Here is a 16,412-nt window from a genome sequence, read left to right as displayed (position 1 = left end):
CAAATAAGCTTACCAATATTAATGTAATAAGCTGAACAATTAAATACTTATCAAGGATTAGTGTGGGGCATGTGCCCCACCTCCTTACACTGTAGATCCGTCCCTAGATGTAACCATATATTTTAGTATGGTGCATTCGGAGTTTCGGACATGATTTCAATGCAAGAAATTTTTTTTTATTGAAATAACATAATTTCAGTGCAAGTAAATTTAATATTTTTCCGTTTTGTATTAGTTGTCGTTTTAAAGGTCAATTAGTTGTTCCTTATGATTTTCAATGCTGATGTTTGACATATCTTCAAGTTTTATCCATATTTTTAAAATTTATTTATTGATGATATCAAATTAAATAAAATATTAATTAGAGGTAAAACAGAAAAAAAATATATTTTTTTTTAATATTCGTGAAAAAAGTTTAAACGACAACTAATATTAAACTGAAAGAGAATATATTTTAAGATAATTTTATTATTATATCTGAATAATTATCCAAAAATATGAGTTATGTGATGTGGAAGGAAGACTATTAATATTCAATTTCACAAGTTAACGAGTAATTTACCAATATTTTTGTACTCACCTTTAGGAAAGAACAACAAAAATATAAGAGAATTCGTAGTCGTACACTGTTAAGATGCGAAGTAACCGACATTGAAATATGTAAACACGCATTAGTTTTTTAAGTATTTCAATTTCAAGTAAGTAAAGTTGTTATTAGTTTTAGCACCCCATTCTACAGATTACAGAAATGGAAATAAAAAGTGAGATCAGGATCTTCAGCATCCCTTCAGATTCTTCTCTCTGCTTTCTTTCCCTCGTGCCGATTATGATAAGCATCAACCATCAAACGTGTGACCACCCTCACCCCTGATACCACCATTCCTCCTCTTCCTATAGACCCGACGTCCTTTATCACACTATGATTCTGACCAGAGTCGTCACAAGTACTGCTTTGTCCCACTTTGATTCCATTGCAGATATCTCCCATGTCTCCTTCACTATCTAGTGCTCTCAAAACCTTATTTCAAACAAGTTTTGTTTATAGTTTTCAAATTTTTTATAAAGAACACATGACATGTATAAAATTGTTATTTGTTGCTATATATGTGGGTTTTGATTAGTCATAGTGCTAGCTGTGCGGCTACGAATAATGTTATTAGAAATGTACCTGAACCATGCGTGGACGTTTTGGACCTGAATACCTAACACAAGCAGCAGCCGTTTCAATCATTCTGAAAACTTCATTCTTCACGTAATGCTTTTCGAGCCGTCTATCAACTAGTTCACTGAAATCACCGGTCTCAATGGCTTTTTTAAGTAGTGGACGAGCCTATGAAGATGTCAAGACAGATTAGTATTTAACTAGAGCAAAGTCCAACCATATATGGAGATGTCAAGACAGATTAGTATCTTTACCCATCCAACCAAACTCTCTTCTCCCAAAGGCTGGTTCCGGTCAACAGGTTTGCGTCCAGTTATAAGCTCTAAGAGAACAACTCCAAACGAGAAAACATCTGATCTATCAGTAAGTTGTCCACTTTGTGCATATTCTGGTGCCAAGTACCTGATAACAAAAGCCTATAACATTAGAGGCTTATGTACTTTTCAACAATTTATAACCTCTTAACCTCTCTATACGTACTAGTTCATCACAATCAGATTTAGAAGGCTAAGCACACTGATACTGCCAAGGACTTTTCTTCTCAAATGGAGATATATACTTTGATAGGTTCACTATAAGAGTACCCCCGTTACGTGAATCTTACCCGAAGGTTCCCATAACGCGAGTTGAGACATGAGTTTGTGTTGTATCATTGACTTTGGCAAGTCCAAAGTCAGCAACCTAAACATCAAGAAACAGAAGTCTAAGAACAGATAAAACTCACATCAACTAAAACTACAGAGTCAAAAGCTCAAAGATTGCCTGAACTTCAAACTCATCGTCCAGCAAGATGTTAGCGGACTTTATGTCCCTGTGAATGATTTTTGGGTGACCTGCAAAACAAGATAAATAAAGTCGCTTTGATTCAGCTTCTATTTGAAACTGAATAAACATCGCAAAAAGTACTTACAGTCTTCGTGCAAATACGCCAAACCTTTGGCAGAACTATAGCGATTCTGACTCTCCTAGCCCATTCAAGCACTGGCCTACCCTTCCCTGTCCAAGAACATAACCAATGTAAGTAAAAAAAAACATGTCAAGAAAATCTTGTCTAATGAAAAAAGTGGTAAAAGAGTCTCACCATGCAAATGATGCTCCAATGTTTGGTTAGGAACATACTCATAGATAAGCAATCTCTCTGAATCCGCAATGCAGTATCCAACAAGCGATACCAAATGGCGATGATGAACACGGCTAATAATCTCAACCTCCGCCTTAAACTCACGGTCTCCTTGTCCGCTACCAACCTTAAGCTGCTTAACAGCAACAAGTTTTCCATCTTTTAGTTTACCTTTGTAGACACAACCAAAACCTCCTTCTCCAAGTATGTTTTGCTTAGAAAACCCTTCTGTTATGTCCTCTAGCTCTTCATAGGTAAAATGAGTCTGACCACTTCCCATCACCGCTGAATCGACTGACGGTGCTGTTGGAGAAGAACTCGGCGAATCTGCCGTTTCTTTCTTCTTCTGATTCTTTAATCTCCACATTCTTTGAATTGTTCCTGTTATCCAGAAATCCAAAACCACTTCATAGAAGCAGAGAGTTATCGTCTCTCTCTAATGAAACTTTTCCTTATTCATCAATTGATTAAATCAACTCCAAGTAGCAAAAATAATTATTTTACTGTTCAACTGGAGACAAGTAGTTTAAATTTGAACAAAGATCTTTTCTAAGAAAAGAAAAAAACAAAAGGTTTACAGAGCCAACTAGTTTAAATTGACGATGTCAAGGTTTTAAAAAAAAAAAAAAAAAAGTCGCCATGATCTAGTTTAGAATTTAGTGATCGATGATAAGAGTTAATTGTAGGCACGTCTTCGTGTGGGCGTTTGATCCAAAAATGCGGCTCTCTCTAATTATTATGTTTACTAGATGTTCACCCGCCCCGCGGTTTTTTCGGATTTTTTTGTATTATTTAATTTAAATTTAATTTTTATTTATTTAATCATTCACTCGTGCAATAAGCAATTACTTTTAATATTAAAAATATTTTTTTCTAACAACATTTTCAACAATGCATCATACATATAATTCATAAACAACGTTTGTCTTAAACCAGTTTAAGAGAAGGTAGTGTTGGATTCTAGAAACCTAAGCATTTGATGATAGAGTTCCTTACTTATTCTTCAGTCTCAGTGATTTATTATATAAATATCATAAGAGAATATAAATATCAATTTAAGAGAATAACTTACTCAAATCATTAAGTAATCCACGACTATTATACATTCATACTTTGAGTTTTGATTACAAAAAAAAATCTTCGAATATGAGAAAACTATTAAAATAGTTTTATTGAAAAATCATATAAAATAAAAATAAATTTAGTAATAGTATAATTAAATATGTAAAATAAAATTGAATAAGAAATATATCATTAACCTATAAATTAGAAGTTGAAAAGCTTAAATAATTAATAGACACATGTCAAATGCTAAAGTGATGATGTGTCAATCATATGGAGAGAGTTGGCCAACTTTCATATATATGATTTGTTTTGAACATTTGATTTCTTTTTTGCTCACTTTCATTTTTTAGAATATCCGGGTTACCGCGCTAAATTGATGGATTTGTTTTTGAATTATTATTTGGAACTCTTATTCTCTGACCCGACCCGTTTGTGCCAGAAAAATTGATGCATGATTTTGATGCGGCTTCAGGCCTGAACCAGGCTTTTAAATATTTTGGGCCTTTTGATTTCTACTGGTTTTCAAATGATAGAAATTTTGGAATGTTTTCCATACCATTTCATATTTTTCTATCATCAGTAATTAACAATATAATTATATATATATATATATATACGTCTTTAAGCATGGGGCATTCGGACAAGATTTCAATTTGAAAAAAATAGAGAGATATATCTACTTGCATTGAAATTATGTTATTTCAAAAAATAATTTATTAAATATTTCTTCTTTGATATTCTTGTATTATTAATTTATTATACATGAATGAAAAAACAGAATTATGTGATGTGGAAGGAACCTAATGGAAGAATCTTCTATTAACACCCAATTTCACAAGTTAACAACTTAACCTTAAGGAACAGATAAAGAAAAAAATACGTAGAGGAGAATTCGAACACTACTATAATAATACATGTAACCGACATTGAAATACGTAACCTTTTTCCTTTTTGTCGCATTTATTTACTTGGTTTATATTTATTTTTCTAAGTTTTAGTACCCTTGCCCAAATTTTTTAAATAGACTAATAGCTTAGTCACAAACCATAATCACATAATTTCAAATTCAAATTTTATCATTACACATTGAATGTGTTTTTTTTTTTTCAAATAACGTTGGGTTTTCTCATTTCTAAATATAGTCTAAAAGGGTAAAATAGTAATTGAATAAAAATAGAAGTAGAAATCAGAAAACTTGCTGTCCAAGTTTTCGCTTTAAACGTAGTACGAACAAATCACCACACCGCCACTCTCTCTCTCTCTCACCTTTTATAACTGCAAATCCCTAAAACCGCCATTGAAAACAAACCTTTCTCCACTTTCTCTTTTCTCAAGAAACTCTCTTTCTTCTTTTCTAATGGCGGCACAAGTCGAGATCGAAGATCAAGAATCCGTCACGAATTTAGACAACGGCGAAATCATCAACCCCATCTCCGACAACGCACCTAACTTCTCCGGCGATGCAACGATTCTTCTCCGTGAAGCCACCTTCGAACACAACCTCATCAAAAACTGTTTCCTCTCCGGAATGGGCTCATTCGCCACCGAAACAACAATCGTCACCGTACGAAAAATCTTAACGCAGAGATTAATCACAACGAAAGCTAAATTCGCTGTGTTCAAGCTTTTCACAGAAGCTATGAAGAGGAAGAACAACGGTTACGCGAATATTAGGTACGGTTGGTACTCTGGTTCTAAAGAAGAGATCGATCGTGTTATTACGTATGGGTTTAGTAATAGAGAGATCAAGAAAGTCGAAAACGACGTCGGATCTCACGGTGTTGGAATTCATCTTGTTCATCATCGTTACTCTCTCGCTGCGTAAGTGTTATGTTTTTTCTCAGTTGTCTAAGTTCTTAGTTTGTGATTTTGATGATGAAAAAGTGAAAATTGATGATGGTTTCAGGGCTTTAGTTGGTGAAGGTGATGAAGAAGGGATCAAGAATATTCTCTTATGCCGTGTGATTCTTGGTAAACCGGAACAAATTGTGACCGGTTCTAAACAATCTTACCCAAGTTCAAACCAATTTGATTCTGGTGTTGATAATCTTGAGAATCCGAGAAAATATGTGATTTGGAGTTGTAACATGAATTCTTACATTCTTCCAACTTATATCGTCAGTTTCAAATCTCATCTTCTCAGAGGTAACAACAATATACAACTTCTTCAAGATTCTGTGTTTTGTGGTTATGAGGGAGAAATTAATGTTGGTGTGTTTTTGTTTTTCAGGTCTAATTGGAAGAGCAAGGTCACCATGTGTTAGCTTCTCTGTTCTTATGTCAATTCTTTCAAAGTCACTTGACGCTGCAAGAATGAACTTGATTTTGACTAGTTATGATGATTTTAGGGTATGGAGTTATTTCTATTCAAATCCATTAGTAAATGTGATGGTCTCTCTCTGATTTTAATTCTTGTTTCTTTGTGTAGAAACGGAAACTGAGGAGAGAGCAGCTAGTTAGGAAGATTAGGGAAGTGGTTGGAGACAATCTTCTTTTCAAGATACTCAAGAATCAGAGGCGTTAAAAACTGTATAGGGTAAGTCTACTTTAACAAGATTTGTTTTTCATAATCAGATGACTTACACATAATTAAATGTTTTTCTTATAGAGCAAGGTCTAATACTTTTCTTGTGAAGATGAAATATATACATTAATAGGTTTATGAAAAGAATCTTTTTCTTTTAGACTTGTAGAATAAGTCAGATGAGTATTGATCACACTTTTGTTTTTTTTTCTTGGCAGAGGACGTTACAGATTTACCTGAATTAGCCAAAGTTCAACAGCAGCTGATGATACGTAATGGAGTAGGTTTGAAACAAGAAGAAACACACATTTTCACACATAGGATATATATATAGAATATAGTAGATTGTTGATTTGTTGTAATGGAATGACTCTGGAAATCACAACAAAAAAGTATACTTTTTTTTTCTTTTTGTTTGTTTGTTTTTGTGTGTTAGTTGTATCAAACCAGATTTTTACGTTAGTAATACAAAAAGACACTTGGTTAAAAGCCCAATGCCCATTGCTTGCTTTTGTCTCTAATGGATTTATGTTAAAAAAAAAGAGAGAGTCACTATAGATAATGAATACATAAAAGAATAATCTTCCTCCATTAAACTTAAGAGATGTTGTTGCTGCTAATCAGAGAGCTGATCTGTTGCTCTAGCTGCAAACATATAAAAGATTTTAGATTGATCACTATTGTAAATGTTTTTATAAGTATGACTTTTACTTCTACATTTTGGTTTTACCCTTTTTACCTGACTATTTATATCTTTTCTTCTCTGAACTTCCTCTACAAGCTTCTCAACACTGAAAACACACATTAAACACCTTATCTCAACTTTCTAATTAATTCTTAATCCAAAACAAACAAACAAATGAAGAAGTTATGTCATTACCTTTGCTCCAAAAACTGAACTTGAGATTGCAGATCTTTCTCCTTTGATGGATATATCTGTGGGTCTTTATGCTATTAGTTCTGTGATTTCTAAGTATTTAAGGCATCACATGAGAATAAGAACTTACCTGCACTCCTTCGGTTTTTGAGATTGGATTTTCCGTTTTCGCAGTTCGATCAAAAAATCTAATTAACCTGATTACTTGCGCCTGCCAAGAAAACAAATACAGTGTAAAAATGTTCAGAAGCCAAATCTTAATAACCACTTAGGAGAAGTGTATCCACAAGAAGCGGTTGAAACAGACAACACACAAACCCTTTGAATGTCATTCTGAACCAGGAGACTCTGCAACAGTGGGAGGATTTCCTCTGATGTGGAAGATTCACGGTTCACATGACTAACTATATAGCCGTTTTTTGGTTTCTCCTGATAAGGAACATTGTTTTCAAATGTGAGTACCAAGGAATCACAAACTAAGAACCGCATGACATTATTATATTCAAAGTAAACAAAAATTACCTGCTCATTTCCTGGTTTTCTAACTTGCTTTGTATCCGCTAATGGTTCCTTTGATAATGTGGAAGATTCACGGTTCACAGGACTATCTGCGTAACCATTTTTTGGTTTCTCCTGATAAGGAACATTGTTTGAAAATGTGAGTAGTACCATTACGGTAAGGAATCACATTCTAAGAACCGCATGACATTATTATATTCACAGCAATCCAATACTACCTGCTGATCACTTCCTGCTTTTCTAATTTTCTTTGTATCCGCTAATGGGTGTAGTACTTGACGTGGCTCTTCAAAAGCGAGCTTCTCTGCTGCTCTATCGCTCGAGTTACATGCATTGCTTTCATTAGAAATGATACCAACTTGATATCTGGTTCAATATGTTTATTTCAAAGTTGTGTAAGCAAACTAATGAGATATCAAGTTTGTATAGAGAAGAGAAATGTTATAAGAGTACCCAAGAGCCGGGAGGAATTTGCGATGAAACGAAGGAAGTAATGAACCGGTTAATTGACTGCTACTCTCACTCACCATATCCTGTAAGTTGTTGGACCATGATATGTCAAGACAGGCACGCAGAGATATGCCTTCATATGACAAAAAAAAACACTTGCCTTTTCTGAGAAATATTCCAAAGGCATAGTCTGTGACCTTTGTATCACTGGTTTTCCTTTTGGTACATCTCCATTTCTGTTCAGTTCCTGTATCTCTGAATTATAGATTTCTTCATTTGGAATCTGATAACAGAACACTGAAGCATTGAGAAGGTACGAAAAAAAACTAGTTTTACGTTTACTCTAAGATATGACCTTACTTACAATTACAAGTGATGCCTGCCTTCTCAATGCTTCAAGATCAAAGTTCCAAGCACTAATTCCTCTCATATACTCATGCTGAGACAACTGTTCTTTGTCACCATTTATGCCTTTGAACAACTCAGCCTCTGCCTCCTGTAGAGCAAACATAAGAGAAAATGCAGACCTTAAGTCACACCTACTAATATATAAAAGGTAAGTAATGAAAATTCGAAGTTCCAAACAGATAAGGAAATTCTTTGAACTCCACCTTGAGCTTTTTAAAACGTTCACCAAGTGGAGAAAGACCATGAAGAATTTTACGGGACAAATAATCTGTAGACCGAGCATGTTTGAAGAAAGGATGTTTCAGAAGTTTTGCTGCAGTTGGACGCTTTTTCGGATCTTTAACTAAGCACGCTGCGATTAACTCTCTAAATGACTGCGAACACGTTACAGTTTAAGTGATAGATATAGAATCTAACTTTTGTATGTTTGTGTTATCACTAAATACCACTTACCTTTGAGAATTTCTTATCTCTGTCATAGTCTAGACGAGGAGGTGCATTTTGTAATGTCATTAGTAGCACCTTCATAGGTGGATATTTGGAAAATGGGGCATGACCATGAGCAAGCTCCAAGGCAGTTATACCAAACGACCATAATCAGCTCTATAATGCCAAACAGAAAAGTGTTAGAATCAATAACCTACTCGCTCAATGATTGCTATGCAGATAGACTAGAAAAGTGCATACATACTTGAAATCATATCCATCTAGTTGCTGCATAACCTCAGGTGCCATCCTGTAGAAACACATTGGCTAAAACAAACCAACCAAATAACAAAACATATACAGAGATAAGCCAAAACGTACCAACAAGGAGTCCCAACGAATGTATTCCTTGTTTGCATTCTTTCTCCACTATCAAACATACATGCTGAAACTCCAAAGTCTCCAAGTTTAACTACGCCTTTTGAGTGAATCAATATATTCCCAGCCTAAAAAACGAACCATGTAAACAACAAACCAACGATCTCTATTCAAAACACAAGACAGTAAAGTACCTTAACATCTCTATGGATGTGACCTTGTCTATGAAGATAAACAAGAGCTTTAAGCACTTCCCTCAACAAAGTAGCAATTATAGGTTGCTCAAGACCTTCCGGATATACAGATTTCATTAAATGAAAACAAGAACCACCCGACATATAAGGCATTACAATCCACAAACTACTACTGTCGATAAACGAACAATGCGCTTTCAATAAATTCGGATGATCAATCAAACTCATTATATGAACTTCCTTGCGTATTGTTTCCTACATGAAAAAAAAATGATTTTGTTTCTTGTATAAACACAAATGTAACTTTCATACAAATCATATGTCAAAAAGATTAAGAAGACAAACCAAATCATTCCTGCATTTTTCGAGATCCAAGATTTTAACAGCGACAATCTCGTTAAGAGCAATGCAACGAGCTCTATACACAGTAGCACTAACACCTTCTCCTACCTCTTCAAAGAGCTCATAATCTTTAGCATATAGAGGAAATCGTTTCGTTGATGAACCAGCCATTCTCTAATTCCTACACAAACTTCGATAAATAACCAAAACTAACACCAAACGATTTTGACACGAGGCACAAATGCAGGGGAAAAAACAGAACCTGTGTGGGTTGTTGTTGTCGTTGTTGTTGAGAGCAAAATGTTTTGAGTTATGATTAAAGATTTGGTTTGGGTTTAAAGGTGGCGTAGAAGGTAGAAGGAGGAGGCTACGAGAAAGAGGACGAGGATCTTGTGATGAAGGTGAGAAAGTTAGATTCGAATCTATCGTCCATAGGAAAAAAGATAGGAGGAAGATCTTACAACACAATGTAAAATGATGATGAGTTGGTGAAGGATCCAAGTTTTTTGTTATGGCTAACTTTTTTTTCTTTTTGGTGATTTTGACCAGACAATGTCTTGATTTAGTAAAAATCTAATCCGATTTTTAATTGGATCCTCTCTTTTCGTCCTCTTCTGATTTTTTCTCTCTTTTTCAGTTATTATTTTGCCCTTTTGAGGAAATATTAAACTAATGCCGATTTTCTCTATGAATTTTTTCCTCTCTGTAAAATAACAAACCTTTATAAGTTTATTATTTTGGATAACAGTGTTAAAATGGTACTTATTAAAAATATAGAGATTTTTTTTTCTTTTTACAGTTTTTATTGAATTTTTTTTTTGTTTTGTCTAAATATAGAAAACTTAAGCATAAAGATATAATAAGATTTATATTTACCCATTCATTGACCACTTCATCAAATATAATTGTTTTGTTTCTCTTTAAACTGATGAAATGTATTTGTGTTTTTTCATATAATCGAAGAGACGAACCGATGGACTTCTTCCTGTATTAATGGTTTATGTAGATAAAGCCATTTTGAACATGAGGAAAACAAATGGTTGTTGATGTTTTCGTATCTTCTTTTGAAGCCTTGCTGATGTAATCTATCAGCTACTTACTAAGGCCCATTTGAGACTCTCCTCATGACTGTTCTGATCTTTGGCAGGCATGAATTTTAATCCTCTAGGCCTTTGCATAAAGCTTTGATAGGAAGCTCAGAAACTTTTTCCTTTGATATTTTGCACAAACATGTTGCCTTTCCAAACTTTCTGTCATGTCTTAGGAAGAAAACTAGACAAAGCCTTTCTTTAGAAGGCACACACGCTCTGTTACGTGATTCTTAATGTTCAAAAATGATAAACCGAGCTTGTGTTTGGTTTAGCTAGAAACCAGGTATGTAAAGCCGGTTCAACCGTTCATTTGTCTTGTCTATTATGATTTCAAAGTCCACGATAAGCATCTGATCAGCCACGACACGACCCACAAAGAATGTTTAGCTAACATGCATAGTGACATTTGATATCTAATAACGATCAATAATATATAAGGAACAAAAAGAGAAGTCAAAATGAATTTAAACTTTCTCAAATCGAGCCAAAGTAGATCTTCACTAACCTAAACAATCCCAAATTTGAGTTCATTTTCCGAAATAGATCCACTGTTATTCAGCTTTGAAAGTTATGTAAACAAATGATGAAGATTTTTGTATGAAATCTATTTTTCTTATAAAAATAAAGTTTTGGCGACGATATACAAGCCTTTTTTGACACTCTATAGACCAAATAGTGTGGGAAAATGTCCAACTGCACAGAGAAGTTGCATAGGTAAATTCTGACTCATATAAAATTGATTAAGGCTCATGTAATGCTTGGTTCTCACGCATATAAAAAAAAGTCGATTATCGTTGACAGAAAAAAAGTCAAATGATTTCCTAGATCCTATTGACCGACTCTTGAGAACTAAGATCTAAGAAGTAAATTAACTAAGGGTCAAATTCTAAAACGGAAACAGAGAAAAATTATTCGTTATAAATTGTCGTGAATCTTTGTGATCTTTCATCAGAAAAGATGTATAGACCAAATACCAAAACGACACCGAATGAAAAAAAAAGCCAAAAGACATTTAGCATTGTTGTTAAGCATTTGCGGCAGCTTTGGCCTTTTGAATATCAAATGATCTATCGTTTCAATTCAACCAAATACAAACAAACGAAACAAGTTATTGTATAAGTTCTGTCGGATTATGGACTTTTATTTAAGCCACATGTGTGGGGACAAGCTTTTCTCGATTTGTCATTATAATTTCGGATAAGATTATCTATCAATTTCGTGATATGATGATGTATAATACCATTTAATTAAGATATATGGTCTATTCAAGAAAATGAAGTTTCTTATGGCTTCATATAATCATATCTACGTACCATATTAACCATTTAGTTGAACTTACACAAAATTTTGATTAATCTATTTTCTTACATATGAGAATCTAATTTTTGTTTTTCTTCTAAACTTTTTTTTAAAAAAAATTTGTATTCATTATTGTATGCATGCAAATTCAGTTGTTGTATTAATTAATCACTTGGGACCATCAATATGTGAATAATTTTCGCGGTTTAAATTAATTCGGGCGATGTGACATTATATCCTTGATGTCCACGTTTGAACTATCTTCTGCATCAACAAGTAACCATTTCTAAATTTGGACACAAGCATTATTCTCTATGACTACAAGTACTTACATTACTTGTAAACTATCGTATTTTGTTCTATGAAGTAAAAAATCTAACACCTTTGTTAATTGCTACGTAATCATATTCACTTGATTATTTATGTGAAATTATCATTGTCATCCATAAGTAATCACGCGGATTATAAGAGAAACTAATGTGTACATAACTAATTTACTTCAATTATTGATGAGGATCAAAATAGAATAATCTCTTCTATGGTGGACAGAGGATTCTAATATAGTTACCTATGGTAAAGTTAAATGTCCCTTTTAACCAATTACGAATCACTTTTTATGCGATAATGCGTTCCAATTTCTACGGATAGTAAGTAAAACACTATTATATGATACTACTTTATCAGTTTGTTTATATTTTAAAATACTAATACAGTGCACGATCGAGAGTGAGTCACCAACTAACCAACAGCGACCAAATTCCATTTATGCCACACCACCATAAATGGAACAATACACTGCCTAACACTATTTGCCACTTCCTTCTCATAACTCTTGGTCGGTATGTTCGTATTTACGTGGATACTTAATGACCGAACATGTGGCTAATTTGATGGGAGGATAATATTATGAAATTTGCTCACATCCCAAAACCATAAGATCATAAATAAATTATATGTTTCCGCCAACCGAAATAGTAACTGTTCATACTATTTTAATCTTTTTTCCTGATGTTCAATTTTTGTTTTATTTATTTATTTAGTGATCTTGGTTTTTTCCAAGGCTATTGTATAATCTTTTTATTATAAATCAATATCTTGTAATTTTGTTTTATAAGGAAATTAGTTTACATTTTTAATTTCAATTTTGTAATCTCCAATAAAAATTTTAGTAAGAAAAGTAAAATCTTCACTCGAATTAGTTGATTATCAGACAACTACGATATGATATTTGGGATTCAGATCACTAAATATTATTATTTAAAATAACATAAACATCGAAAACTAGAAGAAACTACATATCACTTCATGTGGTTGCTCTCTAATCTATTTTTTCCAAGTTTATGACTTATAAGTTAAATATTGTATTAACATGAGGTGGGTTTAATTTATTTGTTTCGATTTTATTAGATCCAAGTAAAATACAACCTTCGATTCTAAAAAGTAACGTACGTTTTAGTAGATCACGGTCTACCACATACATTATCACAACTATCTTTGAACCAGACAAAATCAGTGTGGACCGAAAATCCTAAGCCTACAAAATATCTAAAAGATATCTATGTTACGAAATTTAAAAAATATCAACAAAATAAATATCGAAATTTTCTACAAGATATCTTACATGATATATCTTACCAATTTGAGAACCGTATACAAAGTTAACATCGTAAAACCATTAGTCCATGACCCTGGCCAAATAACTCCATACGTAAGGGGAAGTGAAAGTCTGCTAATCGCGTTGACCATAGCCACATTGGTCAAGATTCACCCAAAGGCATAATATTGATTTAGGTCAACTTCACACAACACATTACACAAGAAAACCTAGTGAGCTTCTCGAAGACTTCATATATCTCCAAGGTCAACACGTGGACCTTAAGCAACCTTCCACGTCATTACACATGTCAGGGCATTGAACAAGTCCGGTTTTTGCTTCTCGAACAAGTGGTTTCTCTAACAACTAAAAGATAACTATGATTCTATCGTCAGCTTCTTTTCATGTTCATTGCCCATCACGGCATAACGCGTTTTTACTTCAACCGAGAAATGCTTAGAAAAGTTTTGTTTGCTCTCTTGGTCAAATTGGTGAAATGTTTTTGTAATAATTGGGAGAGAAGAAAATAATCTAATTTGTGTGTGTGTCTTTTGTATTCATATTTGTGTGACTAGATTGGAGGAAAATCTGAAAGTTTATTCAAAAGTTTACGGTCCAATCATATGTATTTTTTTCTCTATTTCTTCTGGTCAAAAAGTATACATGCAAACAATTTTAGACTTTTTTAGTTCGTAATTTCTAAAGATACCGTTGCAGTAGAGTTTGAATGTTTGATAATAATTTGAAAACAACCTTGTTATTCTAGAATCTAAATTTATTAAACGCAAAAAAAAAACGTATTCAGATTATTTTTTTTATAGATATGGATAAAATTCATTTCAGTAATTTATTATCAACTAACCAAAAATGACGGATATTTTGTCAACTAATTTAAGTTTTTCATAAACAAAATAATTTATTAAAAAAATAGTAAGAAAAGGAGAGGTGTTGAGAGATTGGGAAGCTAAAATATCCAACCATATATAAAAGAGAGCAAAGCTTCACCTATTTTTATCAAACCTCAACAAAAATACTCTCTCTTATTTCAGACTTTTCAGACAAAAACAGAGAGAAACTTTTTGTGTTTATGTGTTTTAAGATCTGATTGATAAAAAAGATGCAAGTTATTTCTCCTTCGTCTCCGGCGCCGAGATTCGCCGGAAAAGAGAGATTTTCAGAAGTTTACGGCGAACTAAACGACGATTTTGGCTCTAAACTGAAGATTAGTTCTAAAGAGGAAGAAAACAGAGATGATGATTCATGGTGGAATCAGAACGGAACTGATAAAGATGATGAAGGAAGAGAAGAAGATTTCTCATTCGCAAGTGTAAACGCAGATAATTCACCGATAACCGCAGATGAAGCATTCGAAGACGGTCAGATCCGACCGGTTTATCCTCTGTTTAACCGGAATATTTTCTTCGATGATCCAGAGGAAAAAACTTTACGTTCACCTCTCAAGAAACTCTTCGTTGAATCCACAACCACAGAAGAAGAAGAAGAAGAGTCAGATACGGTGGGTCCATATTGTTCATGGACAAATCGTACGGTGGAGCAAGCATCACCAGAGACTTGTCGGAAAAGTAACTCAACAGGGTTCTCAAAGCTATGGAGATTTAGAGATCTTGTTTTGAGAAGTAACAGTGATGGAAAAGATGCGTTTGTGTTTTTAAGCAACGGCTCTTCATCTACATCGTCGACGTCGTCTACGGCGGCGAGATTGAGTGGTGTGGTGAAGTCGTCGGAGAAAGGGAAAGAGAAAACGAAGACGGATAAGAAGAAGGATAAGATGAGAACGAAATCGGCACATGAGAAATTGTATATGAGAAACAGAGCAATGAGAGAAGAAGGGAAACGAAGATCGTATCTTCCGTATAAACATGTTGGGTTCTTCACTAATGTTAATGGTTTAACCAGAAATGTTCATCCCTATTGATTAAACCGATCTGTCGTACCAAAATCTCTACCGACAAATCTTTGCCTTTTGTATATATCTAACCTTTTTTTTGGTTTCTGTGTATTATAAAACCTTCTTTTTGTAAGTAAAAGTGAAACTTTACTTATTAACTTTTCGTTTGTATCATTTGATTAGTTTTTTTTCTTCTTTGATGTAAAGTATTTTTTGATTTTGAAAGTAGTAGAGAAAAGATTCATCGATCTTTTTTGGAATTTAAGTTTGTCAATAATATATTTTGGTATATCAAAATTTGTCCGCACGTTAATTTTTTTATTTTTTTTATTTTGAAAGTAGGAATTAATTTTTTACTGGAATAAAGTAAAACTTGTTCTTTTAGGCAATATATTATCTCTATCTAATTGATTAACGATGGCCGCAGATATGTAAACACACATTTTTAGAGATGGCTATAAATGATTTCCTGAGGCATTTATTTTTGATAGCTTAGTTTTTACAACTTCTGTTTACCGACACTATTAAGTTAGGTATCAAATTATTTAAACATAGTAAAAGTACAAACCTGTATTGGTAGTGACAAGTGACAACACATTACACATTATACATCACACCAAACTCAATATGCCTCCTAATACAAGAGTACATACAGCTATAGCTTTAAAAGTGCTTATATTATATGTAAGAGGGCCAGATAAATATTTGGGCCAAAGTAAGAATGATAGGCCTATAATTCGGGTCCAGGTGACTAACACCATTCAGAAATAGTCATGCCCCATTCATCATCGAAAGGTATTTGAAGTCAAGTGAGAGTTTATGCTGATGAATGGGGCATGAATTGAAACATCAAGCCCAAGAAAAAGTACTGGTTGTGAAAATTAGCAATTTTGGTTGTTTTAAATCTAATAGCCCATTACATGAAAATTTGTAGTGTCGCTAAAGTTATCTTTGGTTTGGGTTGTTTTAAATCTAATAGTCCATTACATGAATGAGAGGTGCAACTTGCAAGCCCTATTAACGGCTAGTCATGAAATTACAACATTACCATAAA

General features: G+C 33.5%; 4 protein-coding genes and 3 long non-coding RNA genes across 11 annotated transcripts; 4 read left to right on the top strand and 3 right to left on the bottom strand.

The window, feature by feature from the left end:
• Positions 1-665: 665 nt before the first annotated feature.
• Positions 666-2,649, bottom strand: AT1G70450 (Protein kinase superfamily protein; the record flags this gene model as incomplete). The annotated part of the gene is made up of 7 exons (NM_105713.2): positions 666-1,018; positions 1,169-1,330; positions 1,417-1,564; positions 1,767-1,843; positions 1,925-1,995; positions 2,069-2,158; positions 2,244-2,649. 7 exons carry the CDS (start codon positions 2,647-2,649, stop codon positions 788-790), a joined length of 1,185 nt encoding a protein of 394 aa, NP_177202.1. The 3' UTR covers positions 666-787.
• A 1,939-nt stretch (positions 2,650-4,588) lies between these two features.
• On the top strand, positions 4,589-6,273 carry SRO3 (the record flags this gene model as incomplete). 2 transcript variants are annotated; one of them, NM_105712.3, is made up of 5 exons in its annotated part: positions 4,589-5,168; positions 5,254-5,492; positions 5,578-5,696; positions 5,776-5,883; positions 6,090-6,273. In NM_105712.3, exons 1-4 carry the CDS (start codon positions 4,705-4,707, stop codon positions 5,869-5,871), a joined length of 918 nt encoding a protein of 305 aa, NP_177201.1. In that variant the 5' UTR covers positions 4,589-4,704. The 2 variants fall into 2 exon arrangements, with proteins under 2 accessions (NP_177201.1, NP_001321500.1); NM_001334450.1 differs by lacking the exon at positions 6,090-6,273 and having other exon boundaries at positions 5,776-5,871.
• AT1G70430 (Protein kinase superfamily protein) lies at positions 6,009-10,036 on the bottom strand (the record flags this gene model as incomplete). Of its 4 annotated transcripts, NM_001334446.1 has the most annotated exons (18): positions 9,728-9,893; positions 9,469-9,639; positions 9,124-9,378; positions 8,933-9,057; positions 8,813-8,861; positions 8,579-8,692; positions 8,329-8,499; positions 8,082-8,213; positions 7,872-8,000; positions 7,721-7,800; positions 7,486-7,603; positions 7,271-7,381; positions 7,067-7,177; positions 6,879-6,959; positions 6,752-6,792; positions 6,611-6,662; positions 6,270-6,516; positions 6,009-6,081 (listed from the first exon to the last, which is right to left on the bottom strand). In NM_001334446.1, the coding sequence occupies exons 2-17, from the start codon at positions 9,634-9,636 to the stop codon at positions 6,469-6,471; spliced, it is 1,785 nt and encodes a 594-aa protein (NP_001319360.1). In that variant the 5' UTR covers positions 9,637-9,639; positions 9,728-9,893. The 4 variants fall into 4 exon arrangements, with proteins under 4 accessions (NP_001319360.1, NP_001323342.1, NP_001323341.1 ...); NM_001334448.1 differs by lacking the exon at positions 6,009-6,081 and having other exon boundaries at positions 6,469-6,516; positions 6,752-6,807; positions 7,486-7,633; positions 9,469-9,646; positions 9,728-9,992; NM_001334449.1 differs by lacking the exon at positions 6,009-6,081 and having other exon boundaries at positions 6,469-6,516; positions 6,752-6,807; positions 9,469-9,646; positions 9,728-9,811.
• Positions 10,037-10,372: 336 nt separating this feature from the next.
• AT1G09183 lies at positions 10,373-10,601 on the top strand. The gene has a single exon (NR_139577.1). It is a non-coding gene; the product is annotated as an other RNA (long non-coding RNA).
• Positions 10,602-12,549: 1,948 nt separating this feature from the next.
• AT1G09173 lies at positions 12,550-12,903 on the top strand. Its single transcript, NR_139575.1, has one exon. It is a non-coding gene; the product is annotated as an other RNA (long non-coding RNA).
• On the bottom strand, positions 12,583-12,831 carry AT1G09177. The gene has a single exon (NR_139576.1). It is a non-coding gene; the product is annotated as an other RNA (long non-coding RNA).
• A 1,503-nt stretch (positions 12,904-14,406) lies between the features above and the next one.
• Positions 14,407-15,683, top strand: AT1G70420 (DNA ligase-like protein, putative (DUF1645)). The gene has a single exon (NM_105710.3). It carries the CDS (start codon positions 14,567-14,569, stop codon positions 15,383-15,385), a length of 819 nt encoding a protein of 272 aa, NP_564988.1. The 5' UTR covers positions 14,407-14,566; the 3' UTR covers positions 15,386-15,683.
• The last annotated feature ends 729 nt before the right edge of the window (positions 15,684-16,412 follow it).

This window comes from Arabidopsis thaliana, assembly GCF_000001735.4.
Source record: "Arabidopsis thaliana chromosome 1 sequence".
Taxonomy (NCBI): domain Eukaryota; kingdom Viridiplantae; phylum Streptophyta; class Magnoliopsida; order Brassicales; family Brassicaceae; genus Arabidopsis; species Arabidopsis thaliana.
This window is presented reverse-complemented; position numbering and strand designations above follow the sequence as displayed.

Bases quoted from the DNA above. Each gene is read 5' to 3' on its own strand.
- AT1G70420 (NM_105710.3), top strand. From the start codon at position 14,567: ATGCAAGTTATTTCTCCTTCGTCTCCGGCGCCGAGATTCGCCGGAAAA.